Consider the following 22,205-nt stretch of genomic DNA (forward strand, 5'->3'; position numbering starts at 1 on the left):
AAGACATTGGGTGTCTCCTATATATATACAGTTGATTTATTCTCATATTAATGATTTTAATATTTTGCACAATAAATAATAAAATCGTTTAAAGAAAGATATTAAATGTGTATTGTCAAAAAATGATTTGCAATGATATGATTTTAACTTGCGCAAGTAATCCATATTAGAAAGGTAAGTTATTAAAAACAAACAACCTAATTAGAAACATTAAAATATTTTGTAAGCAATATAATAAATATGATATCAACATGAGCAAGTTTACCGTTTGAATAATAAGGAAAGTTTTTAATATTTGTTTTAATTCTAAATCTTGTCCAAGGGTAAACTAAATCGATAAAATTTAATGATTTCAACTTGCGCAAGTAATCCATATTGTGAATAAGTGATTTGCATATTTAATGATTTCAACTTGCGCAAGTAATTTATATTAGAAATGTAAGTTATTAAAGACAAATTTTGTCAATAAATTATTTGCATATTTAATGATTTCAACTTGCGCAAATAATCCATATTAGAAAGGTAAGTTATTAAAAACAAACAACCTAAGGGGTGGGCACTTTACCCGATATCCGAAGTGACATCCGAACCCGATCCGAAAAACCCGAACTGAAATCCGAACCGAAGTAGCAAAATACCCGAACGGATATTGAATAAGGAGAGATTGGATACCCGAACCCGAACGGATAATACCCGAACCCGAATGGATATCCGAAGATAACCGAACATATGTATAATTAACTTTATATTTTTAGTTTACATCTCTCATTTTATATAAAATATTTATATTGATACTACACATACTTTAAGTTCATATGATATACATACAATTACGAAAAAATGATTTGCTACTCACTTAAAATGCATGTCAAGTTTTTTATTTAAAAAATTAACAAAAAGTTACATCCGAAATTCAAAAAAAAATAACTAAATTAATGTCTTTTTAGTTTTAAAATGTTATGTCCAAATCTATTAACTATTCAATCTATTAAAAATAAAAAATTAGTTAACTGAAAGTTATATTTTTAAATATAAGAAACTTGAGAAATGAAAATTTTAATTTTTTTTTTCAAAATCTAAATATCCGAACCAGATCCGAAATAACCGAATCCGAACTAAAAATACCCGAACCCGACCCGAAGTACAGAAATACCCGAACGGGTTCTACACCACTATACCGAAATATCCGAAATACCCGATCCGAACCCGAACGGGTACCCAAGGCTAAACTAAATCGATAATTATTATCTCCTAACTATATATAGGCTTAACGAAATCGATAATAGTTTTGGGCTTGTCTACACAAGCGATTGATTAAAATAAATGAAAAAAAATTCAAAAAATCCAGCCAATAGAATTATAACGTTTTTCCTGAGAAGCTCTATATGAATGCCACCTCAGCAGAAATCACTAAAATGACTTCTCTTTTAATGTAAAGGGGGATTTCTTTATTGATACCAATCCAGTGACTTGTACTCAAAATCCCATGTTGACAAGTTTATTCAGAAAATGAACAATTTTGCTAAAACTAATAAAAATATATATACTTCTATTACTAGTATTTATGTGCGGATTTGTTTTTTAATAATTCATTCAATTCATTATAACCACAAAAATGTATCATCGTAGAAGTTGGGAATTTAGTCATCGTCTATTAATATTAATTAATAAGCTTTCAAAATTATTAGTACTATTCAAATTTAACATGTACTAGTTTAAATTAAAAACTTTTCTTAATTTTAAAATTTGGAGTACTGCTTTTCCGTTTTAATGAAAAGCGTTGAGAGTTAATTATGGGACCAGGCGGCTTGGCTGATAATACTTCTTTTTATGATATTTTTTTCTATGGTTCATCGTATTGGTAATTAGCTTCTTTATTTGTAACATGGAAGAACTAATTAATGACTTAATGTATGTCCACTTTGAAAAGTCATTGTTTCAAGAATTAGAACAAACAAAAAATAATATTTTGGGAATTTAGGGCTCGATCTCACCTTCCTCCTCTTACCGGGTCGATCCGTTGTCTCTTATTAACAAAATCAACCATTGGTTAATTTGTTATCTAGATTCTAAGAGAAAAAAAATGTGTTTTCACCTCTTTGCCGAGAACCCAAACAACATACGATTCTAAGAATATAAAGTTTCTTTTTACATATTTTGCCGACAGTTGTAAGCACTTCTACTATTGCGAGAAAACATATATATGTTCAAATATCTCTTATGTGAAATCCGAAGTGTATGTACTACTTACAAGATCTGATGTAACATAAAATATATACGAAACAACATACTGCGTGAACTCATATGTTCGTTGTTCAAAAAATAAATCAATGAGAACAACTTCTAAAACATATCCAATGATAAATTTCTCCTAAGATCGGACTTAATCAACACTACACCTCCAACCTAAACCCTAAGATAATGAGACACATCTTCACACCAACACAAATGTACTTCCCCAACTCCAAAAGCTACGTGGCACCATCGTCTACTTTTCAAGAATCTACAGTGGTAGGCGATAGTGAAATGTAATTCCATCCACGATTATAACCATTTGACCACACATTTTCCCTCACAAAATTCATATTTCAAATAAATAAAAATATTACTAATTACTAAAGAAGAAGACAACGATATATAACAAATATTTACTTTTTTCCTTTTTCTTTTTGTTTTTTTTATCAGCTAGATTTTCTTTTGTCAGTAAAGTTAGTAAAGTAGTCAGGTCGGTAACTGTGGCCTGTGTGGAACGTCAGAAAATGCTGGGGACAACTATTATTACGTTGGTCATCATAGAAGCATTTTTTTCTTTTTGCTAAGACTGTAAATTTCATCAATGGTATGAGGTTGTTCTACAATAGTACTATAGTAGTAAACTTTTACAAGAGTTACCCTGGCAAAACGAAAGTAAATAAACAGGGCAACAATCAACAAAAACATAACTTCATTCCAAGAACAAACTCGAGGAGGAACTAATAGAGCAGAGAATGGATCATATTTTCATATCCATGGTCATAATTCATAAACAGCTGATCATAGTAAATTAGTAATAACATCATCTCAGAAACGGGACCTCTTCAACTTCTTTTAATACAGTACTCCCGTACAAAGAAATATTTATATAGTTCTCAAAAAAAAAATTATATATATATTTATATAATTTAGTTAAAAAAAGAAATATATGTATACCATATTCCATACATTCCGATGTTTTTGTATGTTTGATTTGAAAGAAAGTAATAGTTCGGTTTGAATGAAACAAATCAATGTAATTAAAAATTTGTCATTGTTTATTCATAAGATTTGGTTCCTAGACGTCACGATTTGGTTCTCTCTAATCCTTTTTCTGTTAATTATTTTATAACCTTTATTTTTTTTTGTGTGTAAAATGGCCATTGCTTTTATTATTATCATAGCATTATCTATTCAATTAATTTAGAGTCTTATTTCTATATATTGTACAAAAGTCTATGTTAGACTAATTATAGATTATTAATATGTCTTATTTGATATATTACTTTAATCAATCAAAAATCTAATCTATTAAATCAAACATGATATTCTGAAAAATTCTCCTAAATCTCTTTATTAAATTGTCTATAAATATGGTTACATTTTATTATTATATAGATATCCAAAAAAAAATTAAAGGGAATTAATATAGTTAAAATATGTTAATTAATTCTGCATAATAAATTGTTTAGTGAGCGTGACAATAAAACAAAGTATTTTATCAAACTCAAATTAGTAACATATATAATATATATTTATAAAAAATAAATGTAGATTCGAATCCCATATTATCAACATACAAACCCTAACATTTGCAATAATCTTCTGTCGATTTTGAAAATTAAAAAAAAAATTAAAAATTAAAAAAAACATATCCAGCGTTTTAACGCGGGTGATTTCCTAGTACTAAATTATTTCATGGAATAATGGCAATGAATTAAGTAGCTAGAGTTCATCAAATAAAAAAATTCACATTTTGACAAATGTAGATGTCACTTTTTTCAGGAGAGTTCTAAAAATACTAGAAAGCGAAATTTTTTTAAAGAAATTTAAGAGGGTATTTTCCAGTGTAACATCTCTTGAAAGTATTTGTATTGTTCATATATATTGTATAACATACACTCTCATTTTTTGTTTAGTCTGAAACAAATTAGCAGTTGGGTTTGAATGAAACAAAATGGATGTAATTCAAAGCTCTAGTCATTGTTCATTCACAAGATATGATCTCTAGACATCATGATTTGGTTCTCCCTAATCTCATTTATTTTGTTAATTATTTTATAACTTTTGTTTTGTGTAGAATGGTCATTACTTTTGTTATATTCATAGTGTTGTATCAAATTAATTCACAGTACGTAATGGCAAATGAACAAACTAGCTAGAGTTCATGAAATAAAAAATTTCACATTATGAGAAATGTAGATGTCATTGTTTCCAGGAGAGTCCTAAAAATACAAGAATGCCAAAACAAAAATATTGAAGAAAGTTGTTAAGAGGGTCTTTTCCAGTGTAAGATCTTTTGGAACCACTCTAATTGGTATTGATTAATATCTACTATCATAAGTGAACAATATAATAATGTAGATTAGGTAGTAGTGTAGAACAGAGACTTTTCGATCCACTTGAACCAATATTCTATAAAATGTACTAATATAATTTATGTTTAACAACTTGTCTCTCTTCCTTCAATCATATAAATTCGTTAGGTCTCCTAACATTAGTCTTTGTTCGATCAAGAATATCTTCAATATAATGTTATATTACATGTCATTAAACTATTATCATGGCAGTGAATCAATTATTCAGAGCTACGTCTATTAATTATTATATTCTTCCAAACCAGTGGCTAAAAGCAACTACATTTTGGGAGTGAAAAACTTTTAGAATTTTGTTTTTAAAAACAATAAACTAGATGTAAATATCGTTCATCTGTAATTTATTTACTTATTTAATTTTTTTCAGTAGGTGATGTGAATACAATTCTTATCGAGTACGTTCAGCCATTTATGAGAAAGGTATAATTGATATGGGACAAAATCTGACTTCTAATGTTCACCACATATTATCCTCATCGTCCTCTTCATCTTAAACCTCTTGAATCTTTTACTCCGACTTTATAAATAATTACATATATATACATATATAAATATCTGTAAAAATTAACATATAGAACGTGCTTTTTTGCTGCTTTATAACATTCATAATTTCTTTACCCTACTATATACTATTTTGAAGGCTTTTCACTCTTATATTAGTTTATCCACTACACCAATCATATCAAAACGAGTAAGGGCATGTGCAATATACAGACTCAGCTTAATTACAAAATCAAATCTTGTCTCAAAAGTCGCAATCTACTGCATGTAAAAGATCGGAAATACAAAAGAGAAAAGATTGATATGTACGATTGTTACATTATTAACGTGGACATGAGCATGAAACTTCTTGATGATTTATGATGATGAACAATAGAAAAGCCAAAATAAATATGTTGGACACTGAAAAAAAGCATCTGGTCTTGGGATATGGAATATACTCTCACCCCTACTCTCTCTATCCATCGCCGATGCCATCTCTATTGACTGTTTTGGTCGACCAAAGTATATAGTAGCAGTGTCCCTGATACCTTTTATCTGGTTATGAGATTCCTTAATCATTTGCTACTTTATTTATTAGATAGAACCTTTAACATCTGAGTTTTAACACCCAAGTATTTTTAGCAAAAGAAAAAAAAACATCCGAGATACAAACACATTCGTATTTCGTATAATTCCCACATACAAAGGAAAAGTTTGTAACAAATATATTTTGGGCTTTCAGAAATATCATTAATAAGATCATACACTTTAAATCTGTCATTAATATGGAAAATACGGAAATATATAGAGATTGCTAGATTACATCTCTGTTGTGTATAATCCATACATCTTTGTTGCTTTGGGTGAGACCGTGAGAGTAGTACTCCCAAGGATCTGAATAAGTGATCAAGTGTGTTTGTATTCTAGAGAAACAATAAGCTACCATTTGAGTGATGCCGCCTCCAAATGTCTCCCACTCATCACCTCCTTCCTCCGCGTTGTCCTGCTCTTCGACCTGGGTTTCTTGAAAACTGGATCTGCAAATTTTTGGAGTCCTGTTCATTTTCATCCATTCTATAGCCTGTCAAATGCATAGTAGCATAACATCAGTTAAAGTTCGAGTGTCTTTCTTCAGAAAAAAAAAAGAAAAAGAGGAATATGTTGATGAAAGATAAGTATATAACAAGAAATAAAGCAAAACATGTTGGACCTAATATTACCAATTTGGGACACAGGGAGAATCTCATTTTACCTTGCAGGGCGGTACGAGCAGTTGCTGCACATGCAGGATTTTCAAAATCAACAAAACATAGAACAACAGGATCTCCATTCCTCTGCATTAAAACCCTTTAGTTAGTCAAAAAAAGTAACGAAATTTGTTTAAAAAACTTCAACAATGTTTCAAGTTGGAGCCAGTGAATCTTACTTGCTTTGTATCTTTGGTCACAAGTCTCACTTCTTTATATCCCAGAAAAGGCCGAAATATATCTAAGACCATATACTTAAGGAGACTAACCAGCACAAGACATTCTTAAGAAGTTTGAAAACGAACCATAAAAAAAATAGGATACGAGATACTTCCCTCCTAGAGCAATTAGAAGGAAGTCCTTCGACAAAGAGAGTGTTGGATGCATCTGGAGGTAGACGAAGCAGTTCTCTTCCAGGCCTAGCAACAACTAAATCTTGTTGACCAAAACCCAAATCTCGACCATTAGGCCCAAAATCTGGAGGCATAACTCCACCACGCCCAGGCATAAGCTCACCCATGTCACCTCCTCCTCGTCTTCCCATGCCAGCACCATGAAAGCGACCAGCTTCTTCAGATGGCATAGAAGACGTTTGCTACAGAACAGTGAAGACTTTTTCAATTCACTGACGAAATAAACGAAGAAGAGACAATACATAAAAGTACATAAGTGAATAATAAAGGATCTGTACCGCACTCTGGAGGTAGCGATCATAAGCCGACCCAATAGTCCTCGTATCTCTTACAGAATGAGGGATACCTCTATCCTCATCTCGTGACACGTAATCATGTTCTGAATAAGACAAGGCGTAATATTTACATGTAAAATGTACTGTAGACATGAATCAGCAACTACCAAGCAGTGGTTTTGATGAACATCTCTAACTTAAGCATCAATGTAACAGGACACATACACAGAACCATTCCATCACAATATAACGAACGGATCAAAACGCCTAAACTCAATTATAGCTCAGCCTATTGAGTAAACAAATAAGTTTTTAGGGCAAAGGAGCAATCTTTAAGACATATATAACCTGTTCAATTGTCTTTATGACAAGCCGCACAACAATGCCCAATACAATGAAACATTTGAATCTCCCAAGTATAGAAACAAGCTTCTCTAGGTCTAAATCGTACGATCACAACAAAAAAAGGATGGAGAATTTAGCTTTTTTACCGAAGTCAGAACGGTGACGTTTCAGAGGACCACCGTGAGGGATCGACGACATCGGAGGAGGCTGATGGTGTCGCTGCTGCTGGTTCCAGTACCCATCTGCCATTGACGGCGACTGAAAGGAACAATAATTTCTAATTTTCGCTCGATTTCAGTTTCAGTTTCTGCTTTTAGATAACCGAATGATCCGAATTTCTGTTACCCGACCCGGTTTATTCTGACACTTATTTAACGGGCCTATAGACTCATATACCTATCGGCCCATTTGATGAAAAGCTACTTGAAAGTGTTTTGGTCTGCCCTTTAGATTTTTTGTTAGACCATCTCCAATGGCTTACTCTATTTTTTACTTTTAAATAGAGTAACTTTATAATAGAGTTTGAGTTTGCTCCAATGGTACTCTAAAATAGAGTAGAAAATAGAGTGATTAACAAAATAAAAACAAATTACTTTATATTTGGAGTAAACCTATTTTTCACTCTATTATAGAGTGAGAAATAGAGTACCATTGGAACATTTTTTACTCTAAACTCTATTTTAAAATAAAAAATAGAGTAGGGTTGGAGATACTCTTAGAGCATCATTATTCCAGTCTCTAAAAGGGTATTTTAGCCTAATTGGAATTAAAAATAAAATGAAAAATACATTAATAAGAAAGATACGTCTCTTAATCAAGGAAAGGAAGGGAGGTCTCTTGTGGACAGGTGTCCAAAAATGAGTGGGGAAGGGTATTTCGGCTCCTCTCTCTCCCGACTTCTCTCCTCTTTTGGCTTCTCTGGGACATCACCTCTTTTGCCCATCCTCCTCATCACTCAATCTCCTATACCCACTAAAATCATCTATACCCATAACTCTTTAATGAATTGTGGAAAGACTAAACTGACCTTGATTTGGGGGGATGGGTTGAATGAAAATCGAAAATTGTAATGTGATTGGGTTGGGTTTGTGATTGAAAATCGTTGGTTTGGGAAGTTTGGTTAATGGTTTTATTAAAAAAAAATTAATTGAGAAAAGCTAAATCCCATCTTCTTCCTCCCCGCAGCTCCCCGAGCAGCTCCCTCCCCCATCCCCGCTCCCCCATCCGGCTCTGTCGCCGCAGCTTCTCTCCTCCTCCTCCATTTTCAAAGTGTTTCCGGAGGTCTAGCATTCCATCGGCGCAAATATAGTTGGGTATTGCAGGTAAACTCAGGTCCCCCAACTTCTCTTGAGAAATGCATGTATTTGGAATCGAGCTAGGAGCAATGCACAACAGCATTGTTTAGTTGATGGGTCAATTAGTATAGCGATTTGGTATAAAATGTATTAATGTGGTTGAATTAAACGTTGATAGATGCGATTCGAAACCTAGTGTTTTGGATTATTGTTGGAAAACTGGGAAAAGTAGAATAACTAGGAAAACTCGAACAACTGGTATAACTTTGTTGATCTTGTGCGATATTTTTGGCAGGATAGAATGACTAATAACGTATTCGTACATTTTACATATGAAGACTGCATGTATGGTATATCTGTGAAGGCATCAGTGGAGGATGTGACGCTGTCAATGTTATAAGAAAAGATATATAAGAAGCTTGGGTTGGATGAACGTAAGGAAAAACTGAAATTGAGCTACATTCCGATGGTGATACGTTGCAAGAAAGCTGTAACTATTGCTGATGATGACGATCTTTATGTTTACCTCGGATGTGTCGATAAAGAGAACCAAAGATGTCTTTTGGTTGTGGAGAGTAGTGAAAGGTCGGGAGCGAGACCACAAGATAAACTTTCGATAGCGGGTAAAAGTTCTGTTGGTATGAACTACAACGATTTGCAGCTATTGGAACATGAAGTTGGACCTAATGCCATTACATTGTACGTTGGTGAGAACCAGGGGAATAACGAGGTGAGTGCTAAAGAGACTGGTACTGGTATGGAGACTGATACTGGTATGGAGACTGATACGCCTGCGGAGACTGATACGGCTGCGGAGACTGATACAGGTATGGAGAATGATACGGCTGCGGAGACTGATACTGGTATGGAGAATGATACTGCTGCGGAGAATGAAACGGCTGCGGAGACTGATACGGCTGCGGAGAATGAAACGGCTGCGGAGACTGATACCGTACATCCAACCGCCGATAAGTATGTTGAAGAGCCACCTGCAATAGTACGGAGTAGTTGTATAGAGGAATGGGGCGATGGTTTGAGTCTCAATAAACATGACGAATTTCCAAGTAAGAAGGCAATTCAGGAGATGGTGGATAGAGCTGCATATTGTGAATGTTATCGTTATGTCACTAAAAAGTCTGATCGAAATCGATTGGTGATAACATGTTCGCAAGCTGACTGCAAATGGGTAATACGAGCTTCAAGGATTGCTGGGACAGAAATTTTCTCAATAAAAAGCTACACGAAGATGCATACATGCTCGCGGACACAACAAAGTGACAGCAACGACAAGAGAAGAGCGTCAGCAGAAGTAGTGGCAAGTTTTTTGAATGAGGAATTCCCAGGAGATATGCAAACTCCAACTCCAAAAGATATTAAGGCTCTGGTTAAGTCCAAACTTGGTGTCATGATATCCTACTCCACAGCATTGCGTGGAAAGAATTTGGCTTCTTGTGATACACGTGGTAGTCCGGAAGATAGCTACAGGATGATGTATAGCTATTTGTACATGTTAGAGAAAATGAACACGAGAACAAAAACTAGTGTGAAATTGGATGACTCAGGTAAATTCAAGTACCTCTTCATAGCGTTAGGAGCTTGCATTGAAGGGTTTGCAGTTATGAGAAAAGTGATTGTTGTCGATGCAACATGGCTAAAGAACGGATATGGGGGTGTTCTAATTTTTGCCAAAGCTCAAGATCCTAACCGTCATTGCTATCCACTTGCGTTTGCTGTACTTGATGGAGAGAATCATGCTAGTTGGACCTGGTTTTTTGAGATGCTTAGAAGCGTTATACCAGACTCTTCTGAACTGGTTTTCATGAGTGATAGAAATCCAAGTCTGATATTTGCAATAGCAAACGTGTACCCTCAGGCTCACCATGGTCATTTTTTATGGCATTTGAAGGAAAATGTTAAAGGGCATGCTTCTAACGTCACCAAAGATGTAGTCGGGCATAGATTCATGGAGTTGGGAAAGATGTACACAATGGCGTATTGCAGGACAATTTATGCTGTGCCAGACATGTCTGTATGGGAAGTCCCGGATCACATCAGGGAGCTGAAGATCATACCTCCGGATCCTATCAAGCGGAAGGGAAGGAAAAGAGTTAATAGACTTCCATCTGGTGGAGAACGCCGTAGGAGGACACAGAACAAAAAGCGGCCTAGGCAAAATTTTGGTTTCAATTGGCTGTTATTTGGAAATGGTTCAAGCCCTTCAGAGCAGAACACGGCCTAACCACAACTTGTTACTCTGTGTAATTTGTATTTTTTTCGGAAAACTCTGGAAAACTATTTTTTCTTCTTTGTAAAACTGCATTGTGTTTCGAGTGTGACATTATTATTATGTAGATGCAAACTTGATTCGTTATGACATTTACTATTATGATTACTCTAGTCTGACTAATAATTCAATTAAACATGTTTTTTTCAAAACTTTCTCAAAAATTATGAAAACTCTTACTATCTCCATAATAAACCTTATAGTTTCACTCACACTTTGTGAATGAAGAACATGTCACAAAAGAGATTATCAGGTAATGTTTGTTTCCCAAATATTTGTGCAGTGAACAAGATAAATATCATGTTCAAGTACTAAAATCGAAAGTAAAACAAGAAAACCAAACTGAAAGCACTGGTAACACTGAATAAATTATAAACCACAGAAAGTACAACTATGAGCAAATCTCGTAAAACTAGTATCTTATGTAAAACTAAGAACAAATTTCGGGGAGGGAAATGAAATTACATTGGCGCCAAAACATATGAGGGAAAATAATTATTTTAATTATTTTAACTATTTTCATTTTTTTTCTCTATTTTCTTCCATTTCCCCTCTATGTCACGTCCCATCTCTCTCTCTCTCCACTCCATCCCTCTACTTCTCCTCCCCCTTCTTTACCGAGCCATCTCTCTCTCTCTCTCCACTCCATCCCTCATTCCTCTCTCTCGATCTCTTTCGGTTTCTCCCATTTCTCTCTGACAGTAAGAACTGAAGCATGACTCATCCCGACGAGGAGTACAGTCACATGAAGGCCTTGAAGAGACACAACGACATGCTTGGTTTCGTGGCTGATGCACAGTACGGCGTCCCGACCAAGTGCCCGTGTGGTGGAGGTATCATTCCCGAGGTATCTCCGTGTAACAAGTTTCCCAATGATTTTGATACGCAACCTGGAAGGAGGTACTTCACCTGCAAAAACTTTGAGGTAATTTTCATGTCGTGCAAAACTGGTAAAACTTGTATAACTAGAACCTGCTAAGCAGGTAAAACTTGCATAACTAGGAAAACTAGGAAAACTAGGAAAACTAGAAAACTAGGAAAACTAGGAAAACTAGGAAACTGGTAAAACTGGAAAACTTGAAAAACTTGTATAACTTGTGATAAAACTTGTGCAGAATAATGGTCTCCACTTTCGTACGCCGTGGGTGTTCGCGATTCAGGACGAGGTTACTAAGTTAGTAGACCGTGTCAAAGAGATGGCTGAGGAGATTGATCGCCTCAAGGCTCAGCTTTACCAACTCCACCGTCCATGATCCCATCTTGTTGCTCTAAGTTGTTGTTGTTCTAAGTTGTTGTTGTTGTTGTTCTATGTCGTATGATGGTACTTTGATCCATGTTGCTACTTTCCTTCTCTATGTGTGTGTCTTATGACTCTATGTGTGTGTCTTATGACTTAAACTATCTATCTAATGTTTATGTGTTTTGTGGTTTACTTCTCTATGCGTGTGTCTTGTGACATTATACTAAAATAACAAGTTTGCAACATCAAACCAAAATCAAGAAAATGATTAACTAAAAGTCGAAAAATGATTAACTAAAGTCACAGACCAAATCTATATCATCATTCAGGACGTGAAAATGATTAACCAAAAGTTCAAAGTACCAAAAAGCAAACATATAAAAGACACACAAAATAAGTTCAAAGCACAAGACATTGTGCTCTTAAGATCAAGTCACAACCAACATAGACGCGTCCCCAACTAGAACACATGATCTTCCTAGTTCACCCGGGAGGAAGAAGCAATGTCACCTGCAGATTTAAGACACTCCTTACTTGGAGCACAGACACACATCAATGGCCAAGTGTTCCCATCTCCAACCACATTGAAGACAAAGCTGTCTCCAATGTGGCATTTGTTTTCAGCACAGAACTTTCTCCACCCTTTGATGTAGTAGAAGCCGCCTGATTCGTTAAATCGCATTGACACATTCCACGCCTTTCCCTCTATGTTCACTAGTTTCGCCTTTTTGCATTCTTTGTTCAGAGCATTACAACCAGTAGCCCCCACAGGGAGATCCTGCAACAAAAGAACATAAACATATGTGTCAGAACAACATAAAGATGTGTAAGTACACAAAAGAACACTCGTTTCACTCACAAGTTTGTCTTCACGGACATTAGAATCCGTGACCTCAGCCTTAAAACAGTAGTCCCACGAGTAAGAAAACCTTGCCCCTATTCCTGCTGAAACACAAGAAACAAACAACAACTTCAAAAAACCTCATAAGTAACCTATGCTAGTACGGTGACTTTGAATCACACTAACTATTGTTCTGGTGGTCATGGGCTTCTTCCATTGAGTTGGGATATGTGTACTGGATGTCACAGCAGCTCGGACCAAAAGGAGTGACGTGAAAGACCATGGAACCTTTGAGTTTGAAGATGACAATGTCTCCTATTCGAAGGTCATGTGCCTCAGCGAACTCCTTCCAACCTCGGGTGAGTCGCCTCTCTTCTTGTATCACTTGCCATGTTTGATCCATAGAGTCGGATGTTAGTGTCCATGTGTTCCCATTCGTCTTCCCTTGGATGTGCTTGGAGAAAAATACAATGGGTATTGTCTGCAATCAAGATTTGAGGTAAGTTACACAAACAAGGAAGAAATCAGGTTCTTGCAATCAAGAAAAGGCAATACAGAGAGTGTGTTTAACAAGTAAGTCTGGAATCCAGGAAGCAAAGGTTGGAAGAAATGAGGTTCTTGCGGTTGCACCATCTGCAAACAAGAAACAAAAATTAGACAAATCAACTAAGTTAGACAAATCACGGACCAAATCAAGAAACAAAAGCTAGACAAAGTTAGACGCATGTCAAGGAACTTGCTAAAATCACAGACCAAATCTATATCATTCTATATCATTTTCAGTTTTATTTAACCATTTGCTATAACCGAAAACTAGCAAATGAACTCAATCAAGCATCATGAACTCCATCGACTGAGCTAGCATAAAATTCTCAATCAAGCATCATGCACTCGATATAACCAAAACTAGCGTCATGAACTCGATCAACAGATCTAATTCATGAACTCAATCAATCAAATACGCTAAGCAAAGCCGTCACTCGATCGATGGACCGAATCTAAAAACCCTAAGCAACTTAATTAACCATTTGGTGGTGTCGCCATCTAAAAAACCCTAAGCAACACTAAACAAAGCCGACGTTTTCTCCAACCCTAAAGAAATGAACCGACGTTTTGTAGTTTCTTCATAAAAATGGTAAACTCGATCGATGGAGAAACAGAACCGACGAGGAAGACATACCTTCGGTTGTGTCGCTATCGGTGGGATTGGCCGTCGCTGGTCTCCTCTTCGGTGGGATTGGCCGTCGCTGGTGGTCTCCCTCGGTTGTGTCGCCGAAGTGTCAAGAGAGGGAAGGGCTTCCCGAAAATGGGAGGGAATCGGGTTTGGTTTGGAGATTTAAGAAAGTGAATTGGTACCATTCAGTTTTTGGACGGTTAGGTTTTAATTTCGGGTCGAAATTAGGGATTGGTTCGTGGTTCAACTCAATTCGGTTATTACTTCGGTTAAGGTAGGTACAACCGGTAAATACTTCAAATGTTCTAGGGTTAAATGTAATTTCCGGTTTTTTATTTAACTTACCATTTTTGTTTTGTTTTCATATCTTATGGAGATTAGAGATATAGCTGGGTGGGTATAGGAGATGATGTCCCGGCTTCTCTTCGCAAGTCATCTTGACTCTCCCTTACAGATTCCGAATCAGCATCCATGGATGGAAGAGATAACAGACGGAGTGAACAAGATGAACTTGGCCATTGATTCCCAGAAGAAGAACCGGATTCAAGTTTCCAACACCAAGAAACCATTGTTCTTCTACGTCAACCTCGCCAAGGTACACACTTTCCTATTTATTTCTGGAATCAACGATCGAGGAGATCATTGTCTGAATCCATCAAAAGGTTCAATCTTTCTGGAAATTTCTATACTTTAGCTGTCTTGTGAGAATCACAAAGGTGTAAGCTTTGATTGGTGTGTTGATTACTTATGTTATAGGATCTGTAAACGGCTATTTTCAGTGATTGTGTAACTGGGTTTTGTTTTTGACTTTTGTACAAGTCGGTGGAACCAGATGGTGAATCATATCGGATTACCTGGAAGCAAAACGTTTGCAGAACAAGTTGAGATTTTGTCTCAAAGGTATTGCCCTGACATAGCTGAAGACAGAAGATTTTGACAGCAGACCTTTTGTTCCTGAAGATTAATCAATTCTAGTAAGAGAGTTTCTTGTTCCTTTTTTGTGTTCTACGTTAAGGTCAACTTATGTTTTGTGAGCTTGAAAAACTATGTTAAGGTTTTTGATCGTGTTCATCTTTTTTTTTTTTCTTTGTGCATTAATGTTTATCAATCATAAGAATATCTAGTGGATATATCCATAAATTATTTGTGTTCTAGATATGTCACAAGAGTCCAGCATTGATGTTGCAGTAAAATGATATATGAGTTTCGTTACTTGTACTTTGCTTGGCTTGGAATACAGCTAATCGTCTTCTATTACAAGGCATCTTCTAGTTCAAATTCTATCTATTGGTTACAGGTCCTGAGGTTTGAGTAACCTTTGAATCTTGCTGATCGTTGAAAAAGAGAAGTGGGATAAAGATCTTTAAAAACAGATTGGGTTTCTGCTTTCGTCCATAAACAAACAATAAACCAAGCAAAGAAATTGTATTATTGATAAGATAAGTGAATAGTATAAATCACTAAACAGATGAACTTTTCGTGAGATATCAAAATTTGATTCTTTGTTTTTTTGGTCTTGCAGATTGAAATTACGCTTGGGAAGTCAGAGAAGTTTGATGAGCTAATGGCTGCAGCCAATGAAGAAAAGGAAGAGCAGCAGAAGCTCAGGTCCAGAGCTGAACATAGCTTACTCCTTATCTCTGATGCCTTTGTGTTTATTCATACTCAAACTCAAGTACTGTCTCCTCCCCTTTTCTCATCTCACTCACACACTCTCTCTCGTTGCAGAACCTTCTCCTTCCATCTCTCTTGTTAGTTGATTTCATTACTTGGTTCTTTATAATAAGTCCTTTTAAGTGACAGTTCTCAAATTTCTCACTCTTGCTTCTTCATTGCCATAGATTCAATCATGCATCTGTTTACTCCTCTTCACTTGTTTTGGATAAGCTCTAGATTTTCATCTTATAGAAACTTCTACCTCTATGATCATTTTAATAATATTTTTTTTTTCTAAAAACCCTTAAATAAGAGACTTGCAATGGAAGATATAAAAATTGAAAGTTCTTAATTAAGTCTTTTAACCAAATTTACTATTTAAATAATATTAAAAATTAATTAAGAGATCTTTAAAGGATCTCTAGGATAATGATGCTCTTAATCTCGTCCTCTCCACAAGTAATTTGTCACTCGTAAATTTTCCATTAATGGGTTTGACTAGGTTCTCTAATAATTAGATGGTGATTATTTGAAACTCTATTTTGTATAATATTTTATGTGATCTTTTCTAGAAGATTAATTAGCAGACTATTTAGTGGGATTTGTTGAGTAATGAAAGATAAGTTTCTGAATTTTAATATTGAGAATTTTCGTGGGTTGTGATCTAAAAGAGATTCACGCAACTCTTTTCTAGTAGACGATAGTAGCAAGACTAATCAAGTCTTGCGAGCTGAGTTACGCACACTTACTCTGAAATGGACCCACAATCAAACTTTTCCCATTACTATACTCACCAACATGGCGTAGATATCACTTGTGTGGATATGTAATAATAAACACATCATGGATTTGGTTTTACAATATAATTGGGGTTTAGGCTGAGTCGGAGATGCTAACTCCAAGAAAGCTCGGGAAAATGTAGAACTAGCTGCAGGGCGATCTTCTAAATCAAATGCCTGCAAAGGAGGTCATATGATATCTAAGTCGAACCTCTTAAGTCAAATTGCTAAAGCAAATTAGCTCTTGTGAAGACTAGTCAAAACTAACTTTTGCACCATTTTATTAATAGCAGATAAAGTCTATTTCTTGTATTAATGACCAAAATGGTTCTCATTTTCCACAAGAAAATGGACTGGAAGCATTGAATCTTGTGAAGCTCATGGTTTTTTTTGTGAACCTCTCATGTTGCTTCTATAGAATCCCCAGAGTGGGCTAAGCAGTATTAGTGGGGCCTGTATTTAACCCTTATGGCCTTCCATGATGGAACTTTAAGATCATAGACGAGTTTTCTTCAGTCAAAACAAACATCTCCTTTTCATGTTGAAATGCATTTTGACCTTATACAACTTTCTTTCACTGTACCCGTCTATGTATTAGTAGTTTTAAAAAGTTGATGTCGAATAAGATTTGAGGAGCATGAAGCAGATGCATGGTGGTTGGACAATCCGAATATAAGGTGTAAGAGAAATTAAACGTGCGGCAATTTTCATAAGAAATCATGCCGGTACGTCACCTACTGTAAACCAGATAGGTAGCGGATCCAAACACAGACATTTCATTTTAACCCGCATGTTGTAGCTGGTCGATATTTCACCCTGTCACTACTTTGCACGCAATAGCTTCATTTTTCTATTATATAATGTTATTCTTCTTCTTCTTCTTTTTTGCAACAAGTCAATTACACAAGTGAAAGTACTTGCTTTTACTCCACTGATTGTTTTTGAAATAAAAAATAAGCAATCTAGATTTGGTATACAAACAAACCCAAAATTCATAACGTTTAATGTACAAACAGTAACAATAATAAATGCCTCCAATTAGATTATAGTCGATGAGCACAAGTAGCTAAGGAGGAACAAGAGTCACTAAAGATAGTATTTAAAACTATGAAAATGCCCACCGAACACGCATACATATATCATCAAATTGCCAATTTGTTTCTAACAGATGACGTCAACATGACGACATGCAGAAGTATAACCCCTCTAATTCTATGAGAGTGTTTCCTAAAAATGATGAAAAACGTATAACACATCATGTGTCCCTCTATAATACTTGTAAAACTAAGTTCAACTTGAAATAAAATCCCAATCTAACAATCAAAAAAATTTGTGAAAAGGTCCATGGAAGAAGGAGACGGGATCGTTGGAGTGGCTTGTAGGATTGAGCTAAAGTCATTGAAGAACGACGAAAAACCTTGAGGATCAGATCCTCCAACCGTAGAAAAGAAATCTGGCGATATCTGCGGTAGAGAAGCGGGCCCTGGAGACAAGATTCCAGCACGTTCGGTAGCTCGGTTTTGATGATGGTCATGTTGGTAATATTGATTCGTGCTCTCTATGCCACCCACAAACCCTAGTTCATTTGAAACATTAGCTTTCTCCATCGCAGCATACCTAGCCGCCGGAGATATCGAACCACGGGATGCATCGAACACTGCTGACGTGTCTCTTGATGCAGATGTGTAGTCTAGTGCTAAGGGGTATGGAGAAGAGGAGGATGGAATTGTGGGGGTAGAGGTTTTGCCTGTGAGACGTTGAACCAATGTCATGAAGTTATTAGGATGTGTATGTATAATCTTGGGAGATACAGTGTATATTATCACTGGACCGCGTGGAGGCAATAGTTGTGATGGTTCTTGCTCGTGTAGCTGCGGTGGTTGTGATTGTAGTGGTTGTGGCGCTAGTGGTGGCTTCTTGATGATCTTGTGAGAGTCTTTACGGATTTTCAATGGAGTTGGTCTTGGTCCCAAGATTTCTTTTGATCTTGGAGATTTATTATCCATAGAGTCTACTTTATGAGAAGAGTATATATAAAAAAAATATAGAGAGGTATATGCGTATATATGTGAGTGTGGTGATGTTTTTAGTAAAGAAGAACAATGAGTATGTGATGATTAAGGGAAAAGGGAAGGTACATGAATGCTTGTATATATATGATGTCATATGTGTATGAAAGAGGGAGAAGAGAAAAGTCAAATGAGGAAAAGCAAAAGTTTCCTACTTAAAATGTGGTAAAATTTGGCTACTTGGTTGTTTTGTATTGATTAGTATATTTTAATGTTCTTTCATGTCTATTTCTTACCAAGATGTGGGTTTGGTTTACCCATAGATAAAAAAAGTTTTCCAGTCGTTAGAAAAGACTTGATTTTTATTTTACGACCTCCAGAACTAGTTGTTACTCTTAATACACGTTTATAATTAGCTAAACTGAAAATAAACCTGCTAGCTAGCTGATGCTAACGTTGTTATTTTTGTTTTATTTTTATATTATGATTTAAACTAAGTAAATACAAGAGCTGACGGATTTAGATGGTTGGCAATCGGAAACCATGTGCGGATTACGGGCCTTTGGGCAAACGGAAACCACGTGCGGATTACGGGTCACCTTTGAACCTCCTGTTAAAAAAAAAAAAAAAAAATACAAGAGCTGACTTGTGTGTTTCTTTTGTTTGCAACCTAATGAACAAAAATAAGGGTTTGAATACGTCTAATCTTAACTCATGAGAAAGTCAAGCAAAGAAGAGGTCATGAGTACCACAGTCAGACAGTTTGTTGCTGACTTGGCATGATTTTGCAGCTCCTCACACGGTTCTGCTCATCCAGACATGAACAAGTTTCGGTGGACCATATAACCAACACAATTTTTTCCCTTTGTCAAACTCTATTTATACAATAAAAGTATTAAATGTGGTCACTAAGAACTTTAGTAATATGCGTTAAAAACTAAACAGTTGTCTACAAGCTTTTTGAAAATTAAAAATGAACTTTGAGATATTGTGGTTTAATGATTAGGTATGTCCACTTTCATAACTTTCGTCTGTTCAAGTTATAGTCTGTCTCTTTAATTTATACAAACAAGTGTAACCTACCAAATTATGATTTGAGTGAGTAATAACTTATGACAAATTAATTACCAGCAAACTTGCTTCATAAGAAACTCATTGAAGATCCACAAACTAAAGGGGTACTTTCTCGTATTTCGTCCACAAGCCTCCATGCGTGTCAATATAAATAATGAAAACGAGATGTGTATTGGTTTTGACTCATAACCACATGCATGATTAGTAATTATTGATTACTCTTAGTCTTACGACTGAAAACAAGTTAAATGTTTCGGATTTATTTGAGAGATTGATCATTTGATTGTTCTTTAAGGTTTACGTAGATTTTTAGGGGTTTAGGTAGTCTTATCCTTCTTCTAGAATCATTATTCATAAGTATATAACACGTGAACCTTTTCTTGCTCCGTGTTTAGATGACAAATGCATATAATCAACTCACGTGTTTAATCCTAAAACGCACTAAATTAAACAATTAAATTAAGACTAGATCTTTTAACTGCGCTTAGTAAGATATTATATGTATTTCTCAATTCTAAAAAAAATAATGTATAATATTGTATTACATTATTTAAAGAATATAAAATAAGACTACAAAACATAAATATATTTGATCTCTCCTCTAAACGAAACTCTCTCAAAAAAAAAAAAAAAAAGAAGGTCAAGCTTTTATCTCCGACAGTTTGCTCCGGCGGCTCCACCGTCGGAAGCGTCCGTTTGTTGTTTTATGTATTGCTTCTCCGCCGGTTCACATATCTAGCCGATATGTTTGTGGCTCTGTTCGATGAAGTCTAGCCGCTCCGTCGATCTGTGTAGATCCGACGAGTCTTGACAGAGGATGGTGTTACGACGAGGTTGGATTGACTGGATTTGGTGAGAAGTCGGAGTTTAGGGTTGTGTAGAGGGTTAGGTCACAGTTTTCCCCTTCGCCAGATCTACTCCTCTACAGCAGTGAGGGCGCGTGGCTGAGCGGGGCCGGTCCTCTCTTCAGATCCGGTGGTTTGGTGTCTTACTCCGGGTTCATGGAGGTCCAGTCCGACGGCGTGTTGGCTCACTTGCTTGGTGTCGAGTTCGTTGAGCCAGCCGTTTTCTCCGGACAAATTTGGGTCTAGAGTCCTCTCCGGTGCGCGACCGTGGCGGTGAAGGCTTTCGTGTGGATGCCGTAGCTGCTGTGTTGCTCGCGTGCAACAATCGTACTCTGTTTCATGGTGGGTCGTCTATGACATTGCCGTGGACTTTGTTGCTTGTTGCTCCATCTCTCTCCTCTCAGTTTGTCGCCGCTCTTGATGTCGTCTGCGTCGTTGTGTGGCGTGGTGTTTCTATCTCTCCGGCTCATCAGGTAATGGTTCGGATCTCCCTCCGTGTTGTTGTGTTGATGAGGCATTGCGGAGCTGCCTCTGGTTCTCAGTTGTGGCACGAGGCGGTTAGTTCAGACCTCCTTTGGGTCATTGGAGTGATGTCTCTCCGTGGGAGACTCGTGTGAGGATTGGTTTTCCCAGCACCTCTGTGATTCGCTTGGATCGCTTTGGTGGGCCGATCTTCGGTCCGTTTGTAGGAAGGATGAACGTCATCAGGATGTGGTCCTCACCGCGCCCGGTTTTCTGCTATGGCTCGCAATTATTTCCGAAGACGAGTCTAATAAGTGTAGATTTTAATTGTTCATTGGCATCCCAGAAGGCGCTCTAAAGGTTTTTTGGGGCGGTTCGATGACTGAAGCTCTAGGGGCTTGGGTCCTCCTCTACCGGTGGTTGTGTGAGGCTTGAGTTGCAGCGACTAGGATGGCAAAGCTGCGTGTGGATGGAAGTCAATCATTTGGAGTAGCGCTGCGGGCAAGCCGATTTCTACCAAAGCGTGGTCTTATGGATTATCAAAGGCTTCCTTCTCATGTGGCAATGCTTCCTGTGTCAAGTTTTGGCTCCTTCCAAGCCATAAAACCTTTTGTTAATATGGTTATGTCTGTTGTTCAGTTGGGTTTGCTTTTTCTTTCTCTCTTGTGTTGCTTTAGATTTATATTTTCTTTCCGCTACTTGTGTTCTGTGTAACTTCTGTCACAAAGAAAATTTGGTATAAAATTTAACATTTACACAAAAAAAAAAAACATAAATATATTTTTAAAAAATTTCTTTGTGGAAATCATTATGTTGTTTGATTGTTGTATTTGATTAACATATTTACATAGATATTTGTGATAGAAGAATAACAATATTTTTATTATCAGTAAATAATATATATTTATTATATAATATAAAAAAATAAAATTATTTACTTTTTAAACAAACTTGTCTCATGTTGGGGACTCGATTATAGACATATTTTATTCGAAGGAGACATTTTTACGGTTATCAATCTTCTTAACAATCAAGAAACAAATCAGAATATCAAAACAATACATCATACGATCTCTTTGTGGAATAACTACTCTGAAGAAATTGAATTTATGCATAAAAAATGACTGGAAATGGATGTGCAAATTTGTTATCTAAGTCAGCTTTACAAAGTACTAT

The 22,205-nt window shown here is 36.1% G+C and overlaps 4 protein-coding genes across 6 annotated transcripts; 1 reads left to right on the forward strand and 3 right to left on the reverse strand.

Annotated features, from left to right (window-relative positions):
* Window positions 1-5,753: 5,753 nt before the first annotated feature.
* On the reverse strand, window positions 5,754-7,724 carry LOC103872923 (nuclear speckle RNA-binding protein B). Its single transcript, XM_009151360.3, has 6 exons — window positions 7,517-7,724; window positions 7,029-7,129; window positions 6,662-6,932; window positions 6,517-6,578; window positions 6,343-6,424; window positions 5,754-6,171 (listed from the first exon to the last, which is right to left on the reverse strand). The coding sequence occupies exons 1-6, from the start codon at window positions 7,617-7,619 to the stop codon at window positions 6,071-6,073; spliced, it is 720 nt and encodes a 239-aa protein (XP_009149608.1). The 5' UTR covers window positions 7,620-7,724; the 3' UTR covers window positions 5,754-6,070.
* A 256-nt stretch (window positions 7,725-7,980) lies between these two features.
* On the forward strand, window positions 7,981-16,006 carry LOC108868845. 3 transcript variants are annotated; one of them, XM_033273072.1, is made up of 3 exons: window positions 7,981-14,799; window positions 15,024-15,178; window positions 15,502-16,006. In XM_033273072.1, the coding sequence occupies exon 1, from the start codon at window positions 9,132-9,134 to the stop codon at window positions 10,902-10,904; it is 1,773 nt and encodes a 590-aa protein (XP_033128963.1). In that variant the 5' UTR covers window positions 7,981-9,131; the 3' UTR covers window positions 10,905-14,799; window positions 15,024-15,178; window positions 15,502-16,006. The 3 variants fall into 3 exon arrangements, with proteins under 3 accessions (XP_033128963.1, XP_033128964.1, XP_033128962.1); XM_033273073.1 differs by having other exon boundaries at window positions 15,727-16,006; XM_033273071.1 differs by having other exon boundaries at window positions 15,024-16,006.
* On the reverse strand, window positions 12,668-13,433 carry LOC117126064 (B3 domain-containing protein REM9-like). Its single transcript, XM_033273436.1, has 3 exons — window positions 13,217-13,433; window positions 13,049-13,131; window positions 12,668-12,967 (listed from the first exon to the last, which is right to left on the reverse strand). Exons 1-3 carry the CDS (start codon window positions 13,431-13,433, stop codon window positions 12,668-12,670), a joined length of 600 nt encoding a protein of 199 aa, XP_033129327.1.
* Window positions 15,291-21,948, reverse strand: LOC103872924 (nuclear speckle RNA-binding protein B). The gene has a single exon (XM_033273074.1). The coding sequence runs from the start codon at window positions 18,643-18,645 to the stop codon at window positions 17,953-17,955; it is 693 nt and encodes a 230-aa protein (XP_033128965.1). The 5' UTR covers window positions 18,646-21,948; the 3' UTR covers window positions 15,291-17,952.
* Between the last annotated feature and the right edge of the window lie 257 nt (window positions 21,949-22,205).

Source organism: Brassica rapa, chromosome A06 (assembly GCF_000309985.2).
Source record: "Brassica rapa cultivar Chiifu-401-42 chromosome A06, CAAS_Brap_v3.01, whole genome shotgun sequence".
Classification (NCBI taxonomy): Eukaryota; Viridiplantae; Streptophyta; class Magnoliopsida; order Brassicales; family Brassicaceae; genus Brassica; species Brassica rapa.

Coding starts and splice junctions, on each gene's coding strand:
- LOC108868845 (XM_033273071.1), top strand. CDS start 9,132: ATGGTGATACGTTGCAAGAAAGCTGTAACTATTGCTGATGATGACGAT.
- LOC103872924 (XM_033273074.1), bottom strand. CDS start 18,645: ATGGATAATAAATCTCCAAGATCAAAAGAAATCTTGGGACCAAGACCA.
- LOC103872923 (XM_009151360.3), bottom strand. CDS start 7,619: ATGGCAGATGGGTACTGGAACCAGCAGCAGCGACACCATCAGCCTCCT. Junction 6,579..6,661: donor CTCTAGGAGGGAAGTATCTC/GTATCCTATTTT, acceptor ATATGGTCTTAG/ATATATTTCGGCCTTTTCTG. Junction 6,425..6,516: donor TGACCAAAGATACAAAGCAA/GTAAGATTCACT, acceptor GTTTTAATGCAG/AGGAATGGAGATCCTGTTGT.
- LOC117126064 (XM_033273436.1), bottom strand. CDS start 13,433: ATGGATCAAACATGGCAAGTGATACAAGAAGAGAGGCGACTCACCCGA. Junction 13,132..13,216: donor CCATGACCACCAGAACAATA/GTTAGTGTGATT, acceptor GTGTTTCAGCAG/GAATAGGGGCAAGGTTTTCT. Junction 12,968..13,048: donor ATGTCCGTGAAGACAAACTT/GTGAGTGAAACG, acceptor CTTTTGTTGCAG/GATCTCCCTGTGGGGGCTAC.